The sequence below is a fragment of the Gregarina niphandrodes genome (assembly GCF_000223845.1).
Source record: "Gregarina niphandrodes unplaced genomic scaffold scaffold00017, whole genome shotgun sequence".
Classification (NCBI taxonomy): Eukaryota; Apicomplexa; class Conoidasida; order Eugregarinorida; family Gregarinidae; genus Gregarina; species Gregarina niphandrodes.
This window is the reverse complement of record NW_011645786.1, coordinates 76,510-99,438: the sequence shown is the minus strand read 5'-3', so window position 1 is coordinate 99,438 and position 22,929 is coordinate 76,510. Positions and strand designations below refer to the sequence as shown.

Sequence of the window (22,929 nt, the reverse complement as noted above, 5' to 3'; positions counted from 1 at the left end):
CGTCGCGTGGTCCATTGCAACTAGGAGCCACCAATTCTGCCCATCTAGCTGCATGGGTCCTACGTGATCCAGGGTTACAGTGTCCATCGCGCTGGGATTCTCCAGACTCCCCTTCGGCACGTTGTGCGTCAGCCGAGCTCTCGTTCGAGTCTGGGCACATATCAGGCATTCTCTTACTACTCTCACAACGTCCTCCGCGAGTCCGGGCCAGTAGAACATGGTGGCTGCTCTCTTCCGCGTCTTGAGTACTCCCGAGTTGTGCCAACGTCGGAGGCGACTAGTCGTATCCATTCTTCCAGACGGTCTTGATCGTTCGGTGGTTGGATCTTCTTTACCTGGTCGCGGGTGACTTCTTTAGAACTCCAGTCGAGGAGACTATGTGCGGTAATCCGAAAGCCGTTAGGAGACACACGGGTAGGGATGCGGTAGGGACAATTTTGGGACGATCTTCTCAGAGCTATCTGTCGTGACCGCGTGTCGATAGACTTCTTTAGGATTCAGTGCTATTAGAACTAGGTCGTTCAGTTCGACTTTGTTCTCCCGTTCCAGTACTTGGTTACACGAATAGTCGTACAGAGCGCTTCTACCGATTGAGAGCCTCACCACCATCTTTTGTCGGCCTGAAACTAATTTTCTAGCGGGAAAGTTCTTGAAACTTGTGCGGGTGAGGAGTTAGTCCCAAACCGAGCATTTCAGTCGGGCGCCGCTATCACGTTGTTCTGGACCAGACAAGCCTCTTATTCTGTATGACATTTATTTGTGTCGCTTAAGCGTCTCATTTCAGCTTGATGAGTCGATCCATTTGCGACTCTGCTACCTCCCGATACTACCAACCCTTTCGGGCGATTCTTACACTTCGCTGTGCATCGATGCTTCTTGCGTGTCACCCAGCATTGATGAAATATAGTTAACTGGTTGGTGCGCGGGTGCCGATCTCCTTGTGGGTTTACTCTTCTACGATATCACCTTCCGATGCTTCTCCGGCGCTGACCGGTTGGTCATCCTGCTTCGATGGGGTTTAACGATCGGGCCTTCCTGCTTTCCACGATTCGGGCTTTCCACGACTCGGGGTTCCACGACTCGGGGTTCCGGTGTCCTGTTAAGCTCTTCCAGGTGTGCAAGCGCAAGTGAAGTGCCTCGGGCACGTCGTCTGCCAGACGGGCATAAGGGTTTAGGAGAAGAAGTCTCGAGCAATCGTCAACGCACCGGCCCCCAACAGCAAAAAGGAGCCACATAGCCTTCTAGGGATGTGCGGCTACCTGTGACCCTTCATCCCCGAGTTCTAACACATCAAGGCGCCGCTATTCGACCTGCTGAAGAAGGACAAGACCTATGAGTGGCCGTCCAGAACACCGTCACTCTGCATGCCCCCACCGACAATGGCAAGTACATCATAGAGAACGAGTTAGGGGCTGAACTCAAACAGGTGCAAGGAGACGCCGAGGTACCCACCGAGTTCGACAGCAAGAAGTTCAACCCCACGCAGTCGCGCTGGGACACAAGAGAACGGGAATTGTTCGCGCTCAAAAGGGCCATCGAGAAGTGGCGAGACTACGTCAGCTTCTCGCACTTCACGGTCAGGACAGACCACAACAACCTACGGTACCTCACCAGCGTGGACAAGGGCAAGGTCTTCGGATGGGCACTCGCACTAGGCGGCTACGACTTCCCCGTCGAATCATCTCCGGCGACGCCAACAACATAGTCGACTGGCTCAGCAGATGCGCCGGCGACGACGAAGGAGATTATTGGACCGGATATTACAGAAGGTCGCAGCTGTGTGGTCCGAGCGGCCACCTGGGAGTGGGCAAGACGCGCAAGAGGGTACAAGCCCTATACTACTGGCCCGGCTGTGCCCAGGACATCGAAAAAATGATCAGAAAGTGCCTCATCTGCGCGAGATTGAAGACACAGCCAGTGCACCAGCAAGAACTACCGGCAGGGACGCTGGGAAAGGCCGCCGCCATTCACGTCGCGATACGACCACGTGGGACCAACACACATGGGAGACGCCGACTGGAATATCCTCGTCATCATCGGCCACGCAACCTGATATATGATGGCCAAAATCGTTCCAACGTTGGATGCCGTGCAGACCTTCTCCCGGCACTCTCTCACCAAGAACTACACAGCGTACTCGAGGCCCTATGGCAAGAAGGCATCAGAGACAGGGAACTAATGGCAGATGCAGCCGCTCGCCTGCGCGACGTAACGCCCCACTCCGCGATAAACATGTTTTTGTATGAGGTAGTTTTTGGTAGACTCCCCGTTTTTGATAATGTAGCTCGGATATGACCTTATTTAGCTCGGAATAAGAATGTAAGTAAGTGCAACAACAAATGCTCCGAGAGCGAATGACCGAGTCCCTCCTTGGAAGCCAGCCGTTGGAGGAAGACCCACCGACCTACAACCAGGAGATATCGTCGCGGTGTTCGTCGACTCGCAGCATCGTCCCTAAACAGACCGTGTCCCTGAACGGACCGGAGACACCAAGGTGATTCACGCCCAAATGGTCTTCCTGGGCACAGCTCCACATTCCTTCTGAGATAGGAGGGACGTGAGCCGTCCAGACCATAACGATCTCCCACAAAAAATTATTACTTTTTCTAGGAGAACCCTTGATGTCGTCTCCGCGTCTCCACGTTGGGGAATGAATCGCAGTCAGTACTAGCCACGCTCCTCCGGCATCCACCCGGTCACTTCCGTTCTCCAAAACTCTTCAAGCTTCTGTTTCGCGTCCTCTTCGTCCTCGAAAAGCGAGCACTGCCAATCGATTTGGGACGCGTCATAGCCTCTTGTCATTGCGGTGTTATACAGTGCCATGTCGCGTACAGAGACCCCAAATTCCGTGGTGTAACAGGGTCCCTCTTCATCAAACTTGTAGTGGCCCACACGGGCCTCAATGCAATTCTCCGTCACGCTGCCTGTGACGGTGCTCAAGCTGAGAACTTTAAGTCCTAGTTGGTATAGCATATCTTCGCTAGCATTGTCTACGTCAATGCCAGCCCATTTTCCACCGGCCACTCCGCGACGAATCGCTGCAAGACGCTTCTGCTCATCTGAGCTGTGGTACTGGAACGAACATTGAGTAGGGTCAGCGATGTGGACAACCGCCTCCCAGACAGTGGGAAAATCGAACTTGAACGGAGCGCCATAGTAATGATCAGTGTGATCCGTGCAAAGTATCCTGCCGCCGGGTTTGTCACAAAAGGACCAGTCGAACTCTTTCCAACCGTCCACAGTCGCGTTCCTCATACTCGCTTCCATTTTCCCCCCATGGCGCATCTTATTGGAAGCCACCCAAGGTAATCTCAGTGTGGCCAACTCATGGCCGGAAATCAATGAGTTGATGTCATCAATGCTGGGCTCAGGTCGCGGTAGGGGATCGGGCATACACTTCATAATCCAGTCGAACACAGACGAACCTTTATCGCAGTTGGTTGACAAGGTCTGGTAGTACCTTCTAATTTCGGAGGCCGAACTGTAACTTTTGATTGCGGAACCGTCAGCCGTAGGAGCGGCCTCCGCTCCTACGGGACACCACCAGGAGAGGAACCCTGACAGCGCAGTTGCGCCCGCTGCAGCTCCGATACTCGTGACAAACCAAGGTTTTCGCCACAAGCTTGTAAGGTTCTCTTCTTCGTTGTCAATACAACCTTTGGGAACAGAAGAGGTTCTGCTCTTACCGCTTCCACTCTTCCACTCGGGCGGCCCTTTCGCCAGGGACTGGTGCAGTATGTTGCCGTCCTCTGTATCGGTCATGCACTCGAAGTCGCTGCGGCACACACCGCTCACCAACACAATGCCAGCACCCCCATCATCCAATCTTACGGAGATTAAAGCCTTCATGCGAAGACAATGTTAAAAAAAAAAAACCATGTGGTCGAGACGAAACGTAGAGCTGGCGGTGCATTCAGCACTCACTACAGTACGGTATCGCGTCTGCCAGTGGGTATCTCTCCAGTGGGTCCACGACACTCCTAACAACGTCATAGGAAATTACTCACAGCTATCAAGCCGTTCCACTCGGGCCATCCATCGCTCACATGCAACCGCACACCGGACACTTTCTAATCCGGCGTACCCGTGACAACCGTGGGCCTCTCTTATCCGTCTCTCATTACTTCAACCAACCCGAAACTAGCGGCGTGTCGAAATCTCGAACTCGTCATAACCGTAATCAAGTCACATGTCTCCTGATAGTCCGGCTGCGAACCATATCTTACTCAGGTGCCGTCAACGCGCGCTCTCATCAACTGTGTGTCCATCGTCTGCCGACGTGCATCTGTCTACGTACACATAGACCGGCGAACTGCCCTCACTCGATTCACATGACCACAATCCCAAGCCAATCAGCTGTCATCTCCACTTCGCTGCCTGCCACGTAGCCTCGATTGTCCTCTTCGTTGCCGTCTGATCAGCTTAACCTTTCCACCTCGCGAAACCTTCATCTTCAACTACATGTCATTGGAGGGGCAGCAATCCTCCAACTCCTCCGCACGCCCATAAAGCCAGGGATCAAAGCGACCGTCGAGCCCCGGTCGTAGACCCCGACGGCTTATTATGTTGCGCGAACAAACATTGCGCGCACCCCCCAAGGACGCAAAAGAAAACAACCTTTCTTGCTCCTGACTTTTCTTGCTCCTGACTTTCAGAAAGAACTACGGCATGCCAACGATCGGCGAGACAAAAGATCACGGCTTAACACACCCGCCCTGTCGTGCCGCCGGACAAAGCTGAAAGTGTAGGGGACAGTACGCGGTTCCACAAGAGGGGGACGAGGACGGCGGCAGAATAGTTAACCATCCTCGTCCCATATTGGCTAACATGGCTAAGACAATGCGTCAGTACAACATACTAGGCATTGGTGTTCATTTTTTTGGAGTCCTTGTTGCAATAATACGGGTGCCTAGACCTTCATTCCATACGACGAAATACATTTGTGGATTACTCCATACGACGGTCACAAAATATTCAGCTGCGGCCAATAGGCAAGGTGTCATGAATACTCTCTCCCGCGAGATTAAGGGCGTGCCGGCACTGCTGGGAAGCCAATGTACCATCGTCATGTGGAGTAAGGCAGCGATCCCAGTGACGGGGAAAGTTATTCCGATAGGAAAGTCAAAACCTTGGATGCAAAAGTGTGTGCACATTCTCCATACCGACTTATTACTCCGCCACTTCGTCGACAGTTGCCTTACTCCACATGGCCACCGCTGATATACCGCCGATGTCCGGATGATATTGAACAGTTGCTGATTGTCAAGATCATAAAATCACACTGGCCGCGGGAGCTTTCTGGTTTCGACCTTTTAGGTTGTAAGGGCGTTAGTAGGGCAGGCGTCTTCGGCGGATGGCGTTGAGGTCTCGGTCGAGGAAGATTTCTTCGGCAATGTCGTCGTCGATCGAGGTGCGTGTGGAGACGGGTCTGGGGGTGAGTTCTTGGTCTGCATCAGCGCGTGCGCAGGTCCAAACGACGCTAAGGAGGAGCGTGAGTGCTGCGAAGGCGGCGGCTGCGTAGAAGAGGTAGTAGTGGGCGGGTACTACGTCGCGTGGTCCACCGGTCTTGCCAGGGTCTCGCTCCTCATAAAGGCCCCAGACAAAGTCAGGACCTGTATGTCCCGGAACCATCGCGCGACGCACAAAGGGCGCTGCCAGGGCCATACAACTTAGCGCCAACGTATGAGCCGCCAGGAACCAATGCGCCGCCCGACTATCGTCCACAGCAACAGCACTCTGTTCCAACACCGAAACTCCGCGACTAAACCCACCTCGCCGCACTCGGGACTCATCGCTTCTCGTCATCATAACCTTTTTATTCCCCGGTCTGGTTGGCGGACAGAAGAAGCCCGGTGAGGACAACGTGGGGGAATACCATGGGGTAGCGTGCCAGTCAGTCAGTCAGTCGGCAATCTCAAATTGCTGTCAGGATGACCCGCGCGTCAGGTTTAAACAACACAAATGGCAGTTGACAGTTTTTCTATCTAGACAAAAGTTTGCAGTTGATTTCTCATCAGCAGTGACGCTTGTTGGGACCGCACCTGAGAAACGCCAAGTCCTATGTACTGTTTGGGTGGTCCGTTTTGGGGGGTCCAAGTCGGTGGGTCCAAGTCAGAGGGTCCAAGTCGGAGGGTGTGTTTAAGCGGTGAGTGTGTAAGGTAACCTTTGGGGCCGGTTGGCTATTTCGACAGCGGTTTTGGCGGCGTTGGAGAAATCTTGTACGTAGTGTATGTTGAGCCCTTTGGGTGGGTTCGATAGTATCTGTTTGGCCTTCTCTGCGTTGTTGCCGGCTAGACGTACGATGAGTGGGCGATCCATGTTACAAAGTTGCGCGGCTTCGAGTATGCCTTGGGCAACGACATCGCAGCGGGTGATGCCTCCGAAGATGTTGACAAAGATGGCTTGGACCTTGGGGTCGGAAGTGAGAAGTTCGAAGGACTTGAGTACCTGTTCCTTGGTTGCACCGCCACCGAGATCCAAAAAGTTGGCGGGACTACCGCCATGCACAGTCAACAGGTCCATGGTGGCCATGGCGAGACCAGCACCATTAACAAGACACCCGACATTGCCATCCATACTAACATAATTCATATGTTCAGCCTCAGCGGCCAATTCTCGCGGACAGCGAACGCTCGTGTCTTCTTGCGCAAATAGTTCTTTCTGGCGGAAGAAGGCGTTGTCATCGAAACCGAGTTTGGCATCGACACAGACAACGCGATCATCGCCGGTGACGGCGATTGGGTTGATCTCAATTTGGCTTGCGTCCGACTTCTCAAAGAGTTGGTAGAGCTTTTTGACAGTGTCTTGGAGTTGCGCACAGAGCGAGCGGTATACTGCTTTTTTCTGTCGGTCACTCAGTCCGGCGGCGGAGGCTGGGAGGGCTGACTCGACTGTAGGCAGCAGCGTTTCGCACACAGCAGCAAGTTCGCGGACGCCCACGCCTTTAGCAATGTTCACTGGAATTACGCGAATCGCCTCGGGCTTGGTCTTGGCCACCTCCTCGATATCCACACCACCTTCGCGGGAACACACAATGCAAGGCCCGCCTTGCGTGCGATCCAGGATGATCGCCAGGTAAAACTCACGCGCAATATCCACCGCTTCCGTCAACAACAACTTGCGCACCTCCAGACCCTCCGCAGGCGTCTGATGCGTTGTCAGTCGGTGCCCCAACATCTGACTAGCCAACTCAGCGGCACGCTCCGGACTCTTGACAAACTGCACGCCGCCCTTCAAACCAGAAGACAACGAACCCTTACCACGACCACCCGCAAACACCTGAGCCTTCAATACCACCGTCCCCGCTCCCTTAGACAATAACGCCTTCGCACTCTGTCCCGCCTCCGCCGAACTATCCGCCGTCAAACCCATCTGCGTAGGCAACCCGTACTTGTCCATCAGCGCCTTCGCTTGGTACTCATGCAACGCCAACCCACGACCAGGACATGCTCCAAACCGAACTCCCGTCTTACACAACACCATTTCGCACAAAATAGCCAATCAAAATTACCCACCCGTCTCCGCCCAAGGGTCTCATTGCGACAGAACTCCACTTGCTCGTGTCTACCTTCACTTTATAAAACTCGATCCGTCGAGCGATAAGATTACAGCAGGGACGATAAAAAAAGGCTAGACAAGCAGCTCGTGTCGCAGAGCGAGGCCGAAGCGCGGCAGCAACCGCCCACGCCAGCCCCAGACGACCGTTCGATCGCTCGACGGGAGTCGGCGGCGGATGTTGCTGCGGCGTCTCGGCCTTCGTCACCCCGCAGCGGCACTCGGCACTTCCGCCAAGAGTCGCATGTCTCTAGCTCACCGCCCGAAACATGAAGATTTGGACCGCGACGAAGATACGCACATTCTGCGCGACTGTGGGTGCACGGACATCTTCCTGGACCAGCTCCCGAATGAAAGTAGACGATCTTCTGGGCTAATATTATTTGCTGGGAAGCATAGCCGAAAAGCTCATGGTTCGAAACCGGGCGTGTCTGGGCACCATCAACCCCGTCAACCTTCAGACCTAACGTCGCTACCTCTTCTCGCCGTCAAGCACTCCCTCGCTCCCTCAGATACTCGTTATACGTATTGGTGGGATGATAGGTGATGTGTTCTTTCTCCCCCAAAAACCCAGCCGGACCGATAGCGTTATGTCTATCTGGCTGGGATGAAATTGGGGTCCGACCGGCCCTGCCGTTAGCTTTTTATGGGTTGAGGGACTTTTTACGAACTCGTAACCTATTCAGCCCGCAAACCCGAATACAACTCACTGGCCGTTTTCGTATTTTTTGAAACACACGTGTGTGCGCACGATATTCTTTGGCTACCCAAACGGCCACACGCCTATCATACATCCACGACTAATTTTTTGTGCTGTGGCCAGCATGCCAGACGTCTACAGACGCCCGGCGCAGGCGTACGACGACCCCGGAATATGGTTGGTGGTGCACGGCACCACTTGAGAAATGCGACCACCAGCGAACCGGCGCATGAACCGGTCGGCGGACCATTTGTTCCCGCGCGGCAATGCCCGTTTCGGCAGCGCGTTGCCCTTCGCGTATTTAAGCTTGGGTGTGGCGTACTGCACCGTGTTGGTGGAGCTGCACTTGTACTCCGGAGTGTGGGTGCTTTTTCTGGCTGCGCTGTACGGCTCCGTCTGCGTCGGGTGGGTCTTAGGCGTCTCGCAACTCGCCCAGCGCGCTATCTCCCACCGTGGACTCCGGATGCTGATCGCCGGTACCTTCCTTCTCTTCACCGCCGGCCTCGTCCAGAGCGCTGTCGTTCAGTACCAACCCCTTGCTCTGCCCAGACACGAACACCTCATCATCAGCCCTATCTCACCCCTCGTCTCTAACCTCCCCGAACCTGGACCCAACCTGGATGTCGGGCGCAGTCCCGGTGCTGCCGAGACCAACCATACGTCCGGGTCCGACAGGCCGGGTCCTGAAGACACCAACTCTCCCAAGCCACGCCTCTCCGCAGACAACCAGCGGCCGCAGCCTCCCCTGAAGTTCAATATGGGAGAAGCTGTGTCAGGCATCTTAGGCATGCCGGGGCTCTTCGACCAATTCAGTTTTACTGAGGATCCCGACCGCGCAAACGCCAACCACCAACAACCGAAGAAACTGCAGCTCCTGGACCAGGGTGCTCTGGGCCTGGGTGCGGGAGCGCCGGAGCAAGCTGCCCTGGAACAAGGCGGCATAGTTCCCGAGCAGGCTGCCTTGGAACAAGCAGGCGGATTAATCGAGACGGGAGGGCCGCAGCCGTTCCCAGCAATTCTGGAGGACGCGGAGGCCGAATCGCCAGTCCCGGAGTACAGCGTGGTTCCCCAGGTTCCCGAGATTCCTGACGTTCCCGAGGTGTACACTGAAGCAACTGAACACGCCTTGCCTGCAGCGGAGGTGTTGCCTGGGGAGATCGTACCCGGGTTCGAGTATGTCACGGACGACGAAACATCAGTGACGGCCGCGACTGGCCCATCAGGTCTGCTGCCTCTGGACCTGCCTGCGGTTGTGGAGGCTGTGTACTGGACACAAGCTGCGACCCAGACGGAGGTGAGCGCGGCGGAGGCGAGGGACCCGGAGGTGAGGGACACGGAGGCGGTGGCCGAGGTGCCCGGTGCGGAGTTGTGGACGAGCAGGAGGCAGTTGCTGCCGCGTAGGATGCAGCTGGAGATTGCTAGGGAGTTGCACATCAAGACCATGCTCATGCTGGGCTTCCTGCTCCCCTGGGTCCTGGTCGGTGTATGGGTATTGGCCGTAGCCTTCGACCTGGACACCAAGTGTCCCTGTGCGCAGCCCGAGAGGCCTGAGGAGGGTGACCCGGGAGCAGAACTCCCCCCTGCGCCACACTTGGCCCTGGGGGGGCCGCCCTTGGCGCGGGGGGGGGCACCCTTAGCGCCGGGGGGGGCACCCTTGGCCCAGGGGGACCAACCCTTGGTCCGGGGGGAACCCCCTCCCGCTCTAGGGCACGATGACGAGAGATGTCACGAAGCAATCGAATTGACCCAGTCGTCTGAAGCGTCGGACCCGGAAGACTTCTTGACGGTGGTTGACGCCAGCAACCCGCACCCGTGAGCCCGTGGGGGTGCGCGACGACACCTGCTTGCCTGACTTGAGTCTAGGGTCGCTTGAGACAACGGTCTTTTGGGCCAACGATCGCCTGGGCATGTCCTCGTCAGCCGATCCCTGGCGCCGGAATTCTGTTGTCAGAACTCCGCTTATTTCCTATCTATGTCCCGCCATATCTCGCACTCCCTCTCTGCGTGGTGACGGTCTCCTTTGCTGCACTTGCCGCATGCGGACATTCCGCCTGAGATCAGGCGCCAGACACCCGACCATTGGGCATGATCGGTGCGGTCTGACTTGCCGGGCGGCGTGGCGTGGCATGGCTAGCCTGGTCGGGCTCGCCTGAAGTGATTAGGGTGGAGATGTTGTAGTGCTTTTTTCAAAATGGGACACGAGGAGAAATCTATCAACACGACGGAGGTTACCAGGTCAAGAGTGCGCAGGGAGCTGTCCCAGCTGAAGGACTACGTGGTAGAACTGCTGAAGGCGCAGACGCCCGCCATTGAGACCCAAAGGCTAGAGGTGCTCGATGCGAGAAGTCTGATGCTGCTGCACCCCCAAATCAGGAGGCGCAAAAGGGTAACATAAAATGGGGGGTTGTACGTTGATTCACCCACAGGTCGCGAGACGCCAAGACAACGCACTGGAAGACATAGACCTAAATGATCCGACGCCTTGAATCATCGAATCGAACTGTCTGACCAAAAAAAGTGTGACGGAAGGGTCTGACCGAAGCACCGATTCTAAGCCTGGAAAGGAGGGTTGCCATTTGGTTAAGGTTCATGCGAACGTGGATGCACCTTAGGTTTATTAGTTCGAGTTTAGGCGGCGATGCACCTTAACCCGAATGAAGAAAACGAAGCGGGGATGAGATCGGCGCCTGTTGCAGGTAGGGATGCGAACGCGGGTGAGGAGGTGGACAACAGGGTTGGCCCTTCTGAGAGCGAGACGGAGCATGCAGTACTTGTTCATCCGGACAGTCGGTCGTCTTCGGAGCGGCGTTCGAACGCATTGGCGTCGTCGTCGTCGGTTGCGACAACGTTGCGGCGGCAGACTTCTTTAGTGGAATTACCAAGCGCATGGACTTTACGTTTGCTGTTCGTGTTATGGTTGATGTGTGTTAAAGGCGTGTGTGCAGTGATGACGACATGGCCGATCTTGTTGCATTCTGATTCAATCCTGAACCCACCTTCTTGGTTGGATGTGGACGCGTCTTGGCGCGGTATGTGGAGTGACCCATTCAGTTGGCTTTGTTTCGTCGTCGTCGGGATCTCCTGGACCGCCGGCTCCATCGGTCTCGCCGGCCTTTTTGCCAAGTCCCCCCCCATGGTCACCGCTGCACGACTCACCTGGGCCGTAGCCGTCCTTCTCATATGGACCGTCGCCCTTACCGTCTACGTACTCAAACGTACTTACCGGCTTCCTACCAACAAACACAGTGAAATCAATCCCGCAATTCTACAAACCAGGCACCAGACATTATTCGTCCTCCTCCTTATCGGACAACTCTTTCTCTCTGTCATCGGCAGCCTATTTGTCGGCGCACTCGCCCGACTAGAACTCATCTTCAAGACCGAGGAACTACTCAAACATAAACAGCACGCAAGGTCACTGTCCGCAGAAGAAGTAGACCGACTACTCAGCGCTTAATCGGCCCACCACATGCACATCATTGTCACTGCCAACTGGCCGTGGCCAACCGCCCGTGGCCAACCGCCCGTGGTTCCTACCCACAATTATGCCTATCAATAAGCGCTCAACCGCATACCGCCCGTCCGACTAGCAGCAATGCCGACTACCACCGGTCCGACTACCATGAGTCTACCACGGATCTGCCACGGGTGTCCTGGACCAAGCGTCTTGGACTGGACCAAAGGAATGTACACTGTGACTGCCTTGCTATTAATCTGCTTCGTGCCATTGTGCCTGTAATGCAGCTCGCTCTGAACGGTTGCCAATGGCCAACCTGGACGGTTATCCGAGCACTACGGTTGTCAAGCTTGACATTTTCCTGTTATATGTGTCCCATGTTGAAACTCTTCGTATTCCCAATCGTCTTAGTAAGTGTTCCAGGCGAAGGACAGGGTGTGCTAGAGTGTGGTGTGCCCCGGGGGCCATCCGGCACAAGCTATGTACGTCCGGCAATAAAGCCACCTTTCTGTAGCTTCAGTTCGCACACGTGTGTGCCGTGTATTCCCGTTGTGGCACGGATGTGTGCGAGGCGACGATGCCGGTGCAGGCTCGCGGGAATGCGTGGCGACCGAACCCGAACCTGGAGGCGGTCCGGACTCTGACGTTGCGGCAGTTGGTTCGCAAGCTGGACCGGGAACGGCGCGATCCAGAAGACCCGCACGAGTGGGTCGACGAGCCTCGCCGGCCGCGCCAGGACTGGTTCCCGTCCCCGGGCGGCGGCGGCGACCACCGGCAAGGCGGAAACTATTCGCAGGGGATTGGTAATTACTCGCGAGAAAATGCTGACCCTGGCGGAGAGGTGCTGCAGAGTCAGTCGCGGCGGGGGGGGAAGAGCGACTTCGCGTATTACGACTACATCGTGGTCGGTGGCGGCGGAGGCGGGTGTCCGTTTGCACGTACGATGGCGGAGTCGGGGTTCAAAGTGTTGGTCGTGGAACGTGGCGACGTGCGCTTGAAGCATCGACTCACACACGACATTTATGGCTCGGGTTTAGTCATGGCTGATACGCGTGTGAGTCAGTTGGTTATGACTCAGTCGGGTGTGCGGACACATGTGGCGAGCGTCCTCGGAGGCGGCACGGCCACGGGCATGGCCATCGCCGTCGAAGAAGATCCAGAGTACCTCTCGCTGCTCGAGTCAACCAGCGGCGAACCCATCGATCACGACCTCTTCTACAACGCCTCAGAATGGATCGCTCTTCGCCTCGCACAACCCATGCGTCAATTAGAACCCTACAGCGAACACTGGCGACGGGCCTTCAATCAACAGGGTTACAAAACTGCTGGCACGCGCCTGCGGCTCCTCAAAGAAACCTCCTGGAACGCGTTCTCGCTCTTCGACTCTCAAGATCACGGCTTCCGCAGGTCCGCCGACGTCCTCCTCGGCAGCCTCGACCGCCCACAACCACCCACACTAGACATCGTTACCAACACCATCGCAGAAAGAATCCAACTGGAACCGATTCGTGGGTCGCAGGGCGGTGAGTCGCAGGGCGGTGAGTCGCAGGGCGGTGAGTCGCAGGGCGGTGAGTCGCAGGGCGGCGAATCGCAGGGCCGTGAGTCGCAGGGCGGTGAGTCGCACGGCGGAGAGTCGCAGAACCGTGAATCTCCCGAGCCGCGGTTCAAGGCGACTTGCGTTTTGGTTCGTGCGACGCGGAGCGAGGACCTGGAGCCGATTGGCGGGAGGGAGCCATTGTCGGGTCCGCCAGAGCGTTTCCGGCGGCGGATGTCTCACGCGCTGTCTCGACACGCATTGAAGACGGTGTGTGCGAAGTCGGAGATTGTGTTGTCTGCGGGGGCCGTGTTCTCCCCGGTGTTGTTGGCGCGTAGCGGAGTGGGTGCTGCGGAACAGATGGAGTTGTTGGGTATCAATGCGCCAGCAGTGTTGAACGAGAATGTGGGTTCTCACTTGATAGATCGCGGCCTTTTGCCTGTGGCGTACTACCAGGTGGGGGATACGGCAATAGGTCGTGAGTTGGAGCCTCAAGTGTGTGGGCGTGTAGGTTTAGCCACGCACGGTTTTGGGCGCGCGGTTTTGGGCGCCAGGACGCTGGACTACTCACAGATCGGCGTCGAGGAGATGGCCGGCGGGCGCATTGTGGAGGGCTTCATCTATGCAACACGCATCTTCGTAAGTCCTACCATACGCTCGCACCCCATTGTTGACGTACTCATGACCTTACTCAACTACTGCTCCGAAACCGCCAAAAGCAACCCCGTTTGCGCAGCCTTCTCATCCGCACCCGCCTGTCTCCGTAAGTTAACCGCCTCATGGTACTTCGTCAATGAACCCAAATCACGTGGATATGTGAAAACCGACTACTCAGGACAAATTAGGGTCGACCCCAATTACTATTCCAATCCCCAAGATGTTGTCGACGGACTTCGTGGTATCCAAAATCTGATACGAATCGCACGAAGCGATGCCCTCAAAGGCGCCGTCGAAACTCTAGACGAAAAATCCTGTCCTGCAGTTCTACACAATGTTCTCAAAGACCTCAGCAAAACTGTTAAAGACCTACTCCAAGGCCGGCTCCCCAACCTCACTCCCGCCAATCACGCCAGCCGTCATCAAACCCCCCAGCAACAGCAAGACGATCACCACCCCAGCCACCAAGAAAGCCTCCACGACGCGAGAATGTCGGCTCACTTGGGCCTGGACGCGGCTGTCGCGGATTACGCCGTTTCCAGCCGGCCCCGGTACCTATCTCGCGTGGGCAGACGCACGGAGGGCACCGAGCTAGAATTGTACCCGTACGCATCATCTGGGCCCGGGTCGTCTGGACCCGGGTCGTCTGGACCCGGGTCGGAGCAAGAGGCGCCCTGGGCGGACCTTGATAGAGACCTTGGTGGTGTGGACGTTAGTGTTGAGGAGGTACCTACTATGGGGAAGCGGGAGGAGTCATGGTTGTCTCCGCAAGCGGTATTTGCGGAGATGGAGAGGCAACACAGTTCGGTGTTCATGACATACCCAGTCAGTCAGATTCGAAACCAGACGTTGGCAACATTTCCGGCGCAGTTGCCGGATCCGGACGACCTACCAGCGTTGATGAGCTATATCCGTGATATGAAGCAAAGCATGTGGCATCTGGCTGGCACTGCGCAACTAGGCAAGGTCGTGGATGACCGATTCCGTGTCAAACATGTCGCCAACCTCGCCGTTGTCGACGCAAGCACATTGCCTCAAATGTCTCGCTTCAATCCCACGCAAACTGTTATGGCTCTCGGACGTTATGCCGCACTCCTCCGCCTCCGCGAACTCGGTATCGAGCCCCCCAAACCGTCACTTACCCCCCGTGAGAAACGCACGTACGCCTTCCTTCACCCGGACCGACCATCGTCTTGACCCACCCGCGGTGGTTTCGACCGGAGGAGGACTTTCTCAGGATTAGGACTCTGTCGGGAGGAGGACCCCGGCAGGATTAGGCTCCGGTGGTACTAGGCGTGGGAACTGTTTTTTGAGCGTTTGCTTTTAGGAGGTACTGGATAAGGTTTTCGACTTCGGAGAGGAGGAAGCCGTTGGGGTAGCCTTCAATGAGCCAGTCGGTGTCGGTTGCTTTGAAACCGACGATCTCGAGCAAGGCAGTGGCTTCGGGTACGGAGCCAACTTTCTCACTGAAGACTTTGTTGGTTTTGCTAATTTTAAGGAACTTGGGATTAGTGGGATTCGTCCGGGCATTGTGCATAATCTTGAAGAGCGTTGGCAGCGTCTTGGTCGCCGCCTCCGGCCGGTCATTCAACTTACCCAGCCAGTACCGGATTTGCTCGCGCACCGGCTTCCTCTTCAGCCGCGCCGCCTCCATCGCCTCCTCGCTCGGCAAGTACCCGAACCGTTCCTTAAATTCCAAGGCCAGCAACCTCCGCTGCCGCTCCTCTTCCTCTCGTAACTCGCGTTTCTCGCGCTCTAACTCTGCCCGGAACCGCTCCTTTTCCTTCTCCTCCAACACGCGCTGCGTCTCCATCATCTTCTTCTGTGACCTACGAAACACGACATCCGGTAGCACAACATTTGGGTGGATGGGGGTGCACTCGATCCGGGGTTTATCTGCTGCTGAGGAGACTTACTCGATGCGGCGTTTCTCCGCAGTGAGTCGCTCCTGTCGTTCGTATTCCACTCGCCGTTCCTTAATGCGCTGCTGCAATAGCGCCGCCCGGGCCGATGCGGGCAGCGCCATCTCCTCCTCCGTCAAACAAATCTTGTCTGAGCGCTTGTTCGTCTTCGCCGCCGCGATCAACTCAAGCAACTCCGGGTCGTCGTCCGCTACCTCCACGTCCACGGACGCGTCCCAAGCTTCTGGCGCGGCGCTCGACGCGGGCTCTTCCACGGCCCCTTCCACTTCACCGGTCGCAGCATCGCTTCCCGCCCTGGGAGACGCATTGCCCGGCGCATTTCCGGACGCACTCTCACCGCTCGCCGCCTGCTCGGATGCCACCTGTTCAGATGATACCTGGAAGGGCGTCACAGGTGCTGGGGTCACATGGTCGGAGGCCACCTGTTCACGCACGACAGATTCCGGGCTTGGGGAAGGCTTGCTCAACGCAGTCACCCTCTGGTCGTCAAATTCGGTCATCGCGAATATTAAATGGTGCTTCTCAAACTCAAGGCGAACCCCCAAGTGGTGGAGGTGACCTGTGCGAGCGATGATGTTTCGATACCCGACAACGTCGAGCTTGTGTTGCCCATCTACGAAGAGGCCATGGTGCAGCTTCACAAACTTGGTAGCCACTCTATCTCACGCGCCTTTCTCATCCGGACTGGCAGTTCCCTCCCTAAGTCCCCCCCGTCTTCCCATTAGCCATGCCTTTACCGCTTTTGGCTTTAGTCGAGTCGAACGAGCAGATGGCGGAGTATGACCCGCACAAGAAGGACCAAGACGTCCAACTGGCGATTGCGGAGAACCGCCTAGCTGTAATTCGGCGAGAGAACCTGATGGAGCGTTGCATGAATAAACTACAGCAGCTGGACCCCGACCTGTGGGGTTTGCTAAAGGCAGACCCGGCAGCAGCAACAAAAGCTGCAGCGGCGACGGGAGCAGAAGTAGAGGAGGAAACGGAGAAGGAGAGCGTAAACTACTTCGAGGAAAGCGTGGGGGAAGAGAGAGCAGAGAGTTGAATTATGGGAGAGTTGAATCATGGGAGAGTTGAGAGTCATGGGAGAGTTGAGAGTAATGGGAGAGTTGAGAGTCATGGGAGAGTTGAGAGTAATGGGAGAGTAGAGTCATGGGAGAATGGAGTCATGGAAAGCGCAGGGATGCAGTAATGGAGGAGTTGAAGTTGCGCATGTATCTGTGTACGGATCTAGGTGGAGGTGCAGAGAGGAGAGTAGTCATGCAGGGTGGAGGGTGCAGCGCACGTATCAAGGATGATTGCTTTATCGGATGCGTTTGTGCAGATATTGATTCTCGGAGGAATCGCATTGACATGTCCAGGTTTGTTTAACGCATTGTCCGGCCTTGGAGCAGCGGGTTCGAATGACCCGAAATATGCTAATCAGGCGAACTGTGCTTTGTACGCATGTTTTGCGGTGTTCGGTTATTTCGGAGGTGTGTTCTTTAACTTGATGGGCAACCGGATATTGCTATGCGCTGGTGGTCTGACATACTGTTTATATGCGTTGGGTATGTACCTGGCTTCGAACGTGGATGGTGCAGATTGGGTGAGTATCTTGGTTGGTTGTTTGTTAGGAGTTGGTGCTGGTCTTTTCTGGACTGCTCAAGGTGCCATGATGATGTCTTATTCGACTCCGTTTAACAAAGGCAATTACATCGGTTGGTTCTGGATTATATTTAATCTTGGTGGTATGTTAGGTGGCATTTTGCAGTTCGCAGTCAACTACAATGCCAAGGACGATTCGACACAGGCGAATAAGGCATCATACTTCTTGTTCATCGCCATCATGGCCATCGGAGCGGTTGTGGTACCGTTTGTTATTGTGAAGGCGGATAAAGTGAAGAAGGCCGATGGTTCGCTTGTGTCGTTTGACAAAGGCACTTCGGTTAAAGACGAGATTCTCGGTGCACTCAAGGCATCAATGAACAAATACATGCTCCTGCTACTGCCCTTCTTCGTGGCATCCAATTGGTTCTACACATATCAGTTCAATTACGTCAACGGAACTTTGTTTAATATCAGGACACGCGGTCTTAACAGCGCCTTTTACTGGGCTTCACAAATGTTGTCTGCCTGGCTTATTGGTCTGCTCCTAGATATGGATCGCTTTACCCGCAGGCAACGTGCCTTGGTGGGTTGGTTATTCACATTTGTTTGTTTCGCCCTTGCCTGGAGCTTCGGAACTTACGTCCAGTATGGGCTTGAGAAAGGCTATGACAAGGACCGTGTTATCCTTGAACACATTGACTTCAAACAGTCCAAACGCGCCTGGTGTCCTATCCTGACCTATATCTTCTACGGAATAGCCGATGCCGCCCTTCAAGCCTTCGCCTACTGGCTGATGGGCGCGATTGCCGGAAACAACACTCAACTCAGTGCTAGATTCGCCGGCTTCTACAAAGGCATCCAATCTGCCGGCGCTGCTGTCGCCTGGGGTCTTGACCTTAACAGTGGTATCACCTACCGAGATCAATACTGGGTTGGCTTCGCCATGTGGGCACTAGGCTCTTTCCTAGCCTACATAGCAGTACGCTTCGTCAAGAACGAGTCCGAGGAAACTCTTCCCGCCGCACCTGTGTTACAAAAAACCGTCTCCGCACCCCTCTCAGGACCCTCCACCGAAGCAATCAAACATTCTACGTCCATGAAAGAACAAGAACTCAACAAGGCTATGCAGAGAGCCACATCCGCAAACGCAAACGCCGCCATGGGCGCCTCCCGCAGAAAGGCACAAGCCACACATATATAAACTACAGACATCACACGCTGGCTGGGCCAGTTCGGCTGTTCGTTTTTTTCACCTTGTCAACCCAACACATCTTCTTCCTCAACTCCTCAACACTGCAATGGACGACGACCGCGCAGTGGACGAGCGCTTTGCAACACCGGCTGCGCCATCGTTGACATTGGCTGACGTGTTAACACTCGTTCGTGACTATCAAACGCAAGTCCGGAAAAAATTTCAAGTGTCTAAGCCTGGCTGGCTGGCTGGAGTGTCCGATGCTTATTTTCAGTGCCAGTCTTGTTCCAGCCTTTCAACGACCTTATTAAGAAATGTTTCTGTGTCCAGATATTCTGTTTCCGGTACCTTGGTGGTGCCTGCGATACAGATGGCTAGATCTTTAGTGTACAGACCGCTTTCGACTGTGTCGACGACGCATTTTTCGAGTGTTTCAGCGAAGTCGTGTAGGCGTTTGTTCTCGTCCAGTTTGGCCCTATGAAGCAGGCCTTTAGTCCAGGCGAAGATAGTAGCGATGGGGTTGGTGCTGGTCTTTTCTCCTTTTTGGTAGAGTCTGAAATGTCTCGTGACGGTACCATGAGCGGCTTCTGCTTGGAGTGTGATACCATCAGGGCAGACAAGTTGGCTGGTCATGAGGCCGAGGGATCCGAAGCCTTGGGCAAGGACGTCTGACTGTACGTCTCCGTCATAGTTCTTGCAGGCCCACACGAATCCGCCTTCCGATTTGATGCACTGTGCGACCATGTCATCGATGAGTCGGTGTTCATACCAAATGCCAAGGGCTTCGAATTGCGTCTTATATTCGGCATCATACAGCCGTTGGAACGCGTCCTTAAAGTGCCCGTCATAAGCTTTCAGCACGGTGTTCTTCGTAGACAGAAAGAGTGGCATCTTCTTGTCCAGAGCCATGGCGAAGCTGGCTCTGGCAAAGCCGCGGATCGATTCGGTGGTGTTAAACATGCCCAATGCCACTCCACCTTCGCCTGTGTATTCGTGCACCAAAACTTCTTGGTGTCCATTGTCCTCAGTGTCAATCACCAATTTAACCGTCCCCTTACCCTTGACCACCACGTCTTGCGCCTTGTACTGATCCGCATACGCATGACGCCCAATGATGATTGACTTCTTCCAAGATGGCACCAGCAATGGCACGTTCTTACACAGTATCGGCTCCCGAAAAATTACACCATCCAAAATGTTACGAATAGTACCATTCGGACTCCGATACATCCGCTTCAATCCAAACTCGGTCATCCGAGCTTCATCCGGTGTTATCGTTGCACACTTCACACCCACATGACACTCCCGAATCGCCTCCGCCGCCTGTACCGTAACTTGATCGTCCGTCTGATCCCGATGCTCAATACCCAAATCGAAATAACGTACCTCACAGTCCACATATGGTGTGATCAACTTATCAATCACCCACTGTCCTATCACCCGTGTCATCTCATCACCGTCCAGGTAACATACTGGATTCGCAACCTTCACTTTCTCCACCGCCATCGCGACAACTGGTCCACTCAACAACTCGGGTTCAACAACTCAGGTTCAATAACAACGTCGTGTTTAGTAGCAGTGTTCGATATGAGTGCCTGGTAACCGTGTCGTTAAAAGAACCAAAAGACAATTTGCAAACAGCGTCGTAAATTTATACCCAGAGTCAAGGCGTCCTAGTTTTTATGAGCACCACCGTGAGCCATCATCCCTTCATGTTCGGGATGTCGACCAGGACGCAGGTCGCACCTATTCGGCGTCCTGATTGCGAGTGTTGGGCCGAGCGTGTGCAGTTGTATTTACGCGCACTTAAATTTCGCCGCGATGGTGGACATGGCTCCAGACCTTAGTGCCCGCCCTCACCTCAGTGCCCACCCTTGGCTCCCGCCCTCAGTGTCTGTCCTTAGTGCCTGCCTCGGCCTTCCTACTCGGAGAAAGACTTCATGTCAGGGATTGACCTCCCCCCAGCCCTAGCCTCGTTCAGCCTACCAATAGGCTGTCAACTAGCCAGAGCCGAGGCGTCAGGTGCCCGGGGCGGGAGCCAAGGGATCGGGAGCCCGGGGGCAGGCTACACTGGGGTTGCACTTCATAGGGGCTGCCACTTATCAGGGGCACATTCTAGGGGAACGGTACACATTCTAGTCAGGGGCAGTCATGTGTGTGTCTGTAGGAAGCGGAGAGCAGCGAAGTATCGCCCGTGCCTGCGAAGCCTCCGTTTAGCGAGGGGGCTTTGACGATTCGGGAGCTCCGCAAAGAGGACGTGAAGGCCGTGAAGCAGTTATGCTTTAACCATTTTCGTTCGACGGGTTTGGCGGCGACGCGGTACTACGTCGTGGCGCACATCCAGGATATGGCGTTATTGACGTTCCTGGCGTTTGTGTTTATGTCGGTACCGCGGTTCATCATGTCCGTAACGCTGTTCAACGTGTACTTGTTCGTGAAGTCGCGTTGGGAGCTGGAACAGTACATCCGACTGGACTGCGACGACCTGCGGACAGCTTTCGACACGTATATGGAAAACGGGCCGCAGTCGCGCTTTTGGGTGGCCGAGCTGCAAGTTGGTGAGGCCTTCCTGGGAACAAGTCTGTCTGCGGAATCAGGCGCAAAGCCCACCCGGGTCATTGCCGGATGCGTTGGACTAGTGGCCTCCAAAGAGACGGCAAACGTCGGCAAGCTCGTCCGCCTCATCGTCGACTCCCAGCACCGGCGTATGAAAATCGGAAGTCGCCTCCTCATGCAGGTCGAGCAGTACGCCAGCGACATAGGGTTCACCAACATGCGGATCTACACCAACTCGCTCAACCCTACTCACGTAAAGTTCGTCAGACAACATGGATACACCATTGCGCAAACCGTTCGGAGAGGCTTGATGCGTGGAGACCTCATGACCTGGCACAAGTCGCTTAACTCCTCCTCCAAAACGTCTTTGAGGAAGCGGGACGCCAGCGAATTCGACCTGACCATAAGAAGCGCCGCGTCGCATGTGATGGATTAGTGTTTGCCGGCGTTCGCGCGTGCGCGCGCGTGTGCACACGCGTGTGCACAAAGTGCGCTGTCTGGGGTTCGCCCCCCCTCTGTGCTTTTAAAAATATATTTAACACATGTTACCTCCGTCTGCGCCTCCGCCTCCGTTACCGACCAAAAGCGAGCCAAGGCCCCGAGTCCCGGAAGCGCCGCACGCCGCTGCGCCGATTGAGTCGCCGCAGTCTCCGCCGGCGCGGTCCTGGAACCAGAACGAGAGCACGGTGGTGCTGGACCTGCGGCGAAACCCAGACAGTGCCGTGAAGCTGAACGGGCCGGGCAGCCGGCCAGCGAACTGGTCGACCGAGTTAGAAAACTGCCTGAAGGAGAAGCAAAAGAAGCAGCCGATCAAGCGACCAGTGTTGAAACGTGGCGAGCTCGAGGGTCTCCGAGAACGCGTCCAGCACCCGCGTGGCTGTGAACTCACTACTTGGGTGAGTCTTCCCTATCGGGTCACGCGCTGCCGGCTGCGCCTTTTCGAAAGCGGCAGCGGCCATGGACGCAAGCGACCTACCCTGCGTCAGCCACTGGAGGGCGACCTACGCAGCTCCCACCGGCCGCGCCTAGATCTACAGGACGCGCGAAGTCGCACCAAAGACTGGTGGGAAGACCGCTCCACCTTCCGGTCGCTCGCCCGAGTAAAGCTAACAGCCAACGAAGAACGCGAAGTCACTAGCCGGGCGATAGATCCAGACTGCAGGCACTTGGTCGTCTGGGGAGGCGAGCTCTCCCTTACCAAATCCGACTCCCGAACGTCCAGCATCGAAATTCTCGTCAAGTAGGATACCCTCCATCCGGCCTTACCCTGCCCCGCCCCGGCTGCTCCTCCTTATCCCCCTGCTCCTCCTTACCCTACCACCCTGCTTTACCTACGCCGCTCAGTTCACTAATGGTATCCCAAGACTATAAGATGGTCTACGGCCGGTTGTCTGGGCGCGCGAAGTGCCACGCGTCGTTGCCTATTGATCGGCGAGAAGTGCCGTGTCCGCTGAAGATGGTGCGGTCCTCGCGGGCAGCCTCGAGTTCCCGCCAGGCCGCCACGGTCTGCGAGTTCCGCTCCATGTTCTCCAGCATTCTCGAGTCTCATCGCGACCGCTGGAACTGGGTTGCGACGGACGATAGCATCCGGCTACCCGAGGGCCGGGACAAGAGCCAGGTTTGGACCGGCGTGGTCGAGTTCGAGACGCCTGTTGCCTGTGGAGACTTCTTCGACGCCACCACCTATACCAACGTCGCTTCCAACAATCTCCACTCCTTGCCCGACTACATGGGCATCAAATACTGGCTACACGTAAGCCACCTCCTCTC

General features: G+C 55.7%; 11 protein-coding genes across 11 annotated transcripts; 6 read left to right on the top strand and 5 right to left on the bottom strand.

Annotated features, from left to right (window-relative positions):
- Positions 1-2,667: 2,667 nt before the first annotated feature.
- Positions 2,668-3,849, bottom strand: GNI_089150 (hypothetical protein; the record flags this gene model as incomplete). Its single annotated transcript, XM_011132473.1, has 1 exon — positions 2,668-3,849. The coding sequence occupies one exon, from the start codon at positions 3,847-3,849 to the stop codon at positions 2,668-2,670; it is 1,182 nt and encodes a 393-aa protein (XP_011130775.1).
- A 1,479-nt stretch (positions 3,850-5,328) lies between these two features.
- On the bottom strand, positions 5,329-5,808 carry GNI_089140 (putative transmembrane protein; the record flags this gene model as incomplete). Its single annotated transcript, XM_011132472.1, has 1 exon — positions 5,329-5,808. The coding sequence occupies one exon, from the start codon at positions 5,806-5,808 to the stop codon at positions 5,329-5,331; it is 480 nt and encodes a 159-aa protein (XP_011130774.1).
- A 330-nt stretch (positions 5,809-6,138) lies between these two features.
- Positions 6,139-7,482, bottom strand: GNI_089130 (succinyl-CoA synthetase beta subunit; the record flags this gene model as incomplete). The annotated part of the gene is made up of 1 exon (XM_011132471.1): positions 6,139-7,482. One exon carries the CDS (start codon positions 7,480-7,482, stop codon positions 6,139-6,141), a length of 1,344 nt encoding a protein of 447 aa, XP_011130773.1.
- A 1,001-nt stretch (positions 7,483-8,483) lies between these two features.
- GNI_089120 (putative transmembrane protein) lies at positions 8,484-10,070 on the top strand (the record flags this gene model as incomplete). Its single annotated transcript, XM_011132470.1, has 1 exon — positions 8,484-10,070. The coding sequence occupies one exon, from the start codon at positions 8,484-8,486 to the stop codon at positions 10,068-10,070; it is 1,587 nt and encodes a 528-aa protein (XP_011130772.1).
- An 822-nt stretch (positions 10,071-10,892) lies between these two features.
- On the top strand, positions 10,893-11,711 carry GNI_089110 (putative transmembrane protein; the record flags this gene model as incomplete). The annotated part of the gene is made up of 1 exon (XM_011132469.1): positions 10,893-11,711. One exon carries the CDS (start codon positions 10,893-10,895, stop codon positions 11,709-11,711), a length of 819 nt encoding a protein of 272 aa, XP_011130771.1.
- A 577-nt stretch (positions 11,712-12,288) lies between these two features.
- Positions 12,289-15,099, top strand: GNI_089100 (putative GMC oxidoreductase; the record flags this gene model as incomplete). Its single annotated transcript, XM_011132468.1, has 1 exon — positions 12,289-15,099. One exon carries the CDS (start codon positions 12,289-12,291, stop codon positions 15,097-15,099), a length of 2,811 nt encoding a protein of 936 aa, XP_011130770.1.
- A 76-nt stretch (positions 15,100-15,175) lies between these two features.
- Positions 15,176-16,324, bottom strand: GNI_089090 (PUB domain protein; the record flags this gene model as incomplete). Its single annotated transcript, XM_011132467.1, has 2 exons — positions 15,176-15,731; positions 15,819-16,324. The coding sequence occupies 2 exons, from the start codon at positions 16,322-16,324 to the stop codon at positions 15,176-15,178; spliced, it is 1,062 nt and encodes a 353-aa protein (XP_011130769.1).
- Positions 16,325-16,336: 12 nt separating this feature from the next.
- Positions 16,337-16,866, top strand: GNI_089080 (hypothetical protein; the record flags this gene model as incomplete). Its single annotated transcript, XM_011132466.1, has 2 exons — positions 16,337-16,472; positions 16,577-16,866. 2 exons carry the CDS (start codon positions 16,337-16,339, stop codon positions 16,864-16,866), a joined length of 426 nt encoding a protein of 141 aa, XP_011130768.1.
- A 249-nt stretch (positions 16,867-17,115) lies between these two features.
- On the top strand, positions 17,116-18,612 carry GNI_089070 (putative major facilitator family transporter; the record flags this gene model as incomplete). The annotated part of the gene is made up of 1 exon (XM_011132465.1): positions 17,116-18,612. One exon carries the CDS (start codon positions 17,116-17,118, stop codon positions 18,610-18,612), a length of 1,497 nt encoding a protein of 498 aa, XP_011130767.1.
- Positions 18,613-18,873: 261 nt separating this feature from the next.
- Positions 18,874-20,109, bottom strand: GNI_089060 (isocitrate dehydrogenase; the record flags this gene model as incomplete). The annotated part of the gene is made up of 1 exon (XM_011132464.1): positions 18,874-20,109. The coding sequence occupies one exon, from the start codon at positions 20,107-20,109 to the stop codon at positions 18,874-18,876; it is 1,236 nt and encodes a 411-aa protein (XP_011130766.1).
- A 434-nt stretch (positions 20,110-20,543) lies between these two features.
- Positions 20,544-21,595, top strand: GNI_089050 (putative acetyltransferase domain protein; the record flags this gene model as incomplete). Its single annotated transcript, XM_011132463.1, has 2 exons — positions 20,544-20,729; positions 20,771-21,595. 2 exons carry the CDS (start codon positions 20,544-20,546, stop codon positions 21,593-21,595), a joined length of 1,011 nt encoding a protein of 336 aa, XP_011130765.1.
- Between the last annotated feature and the right edge of the window lie 1,334 nt (positions 21,596-22,929).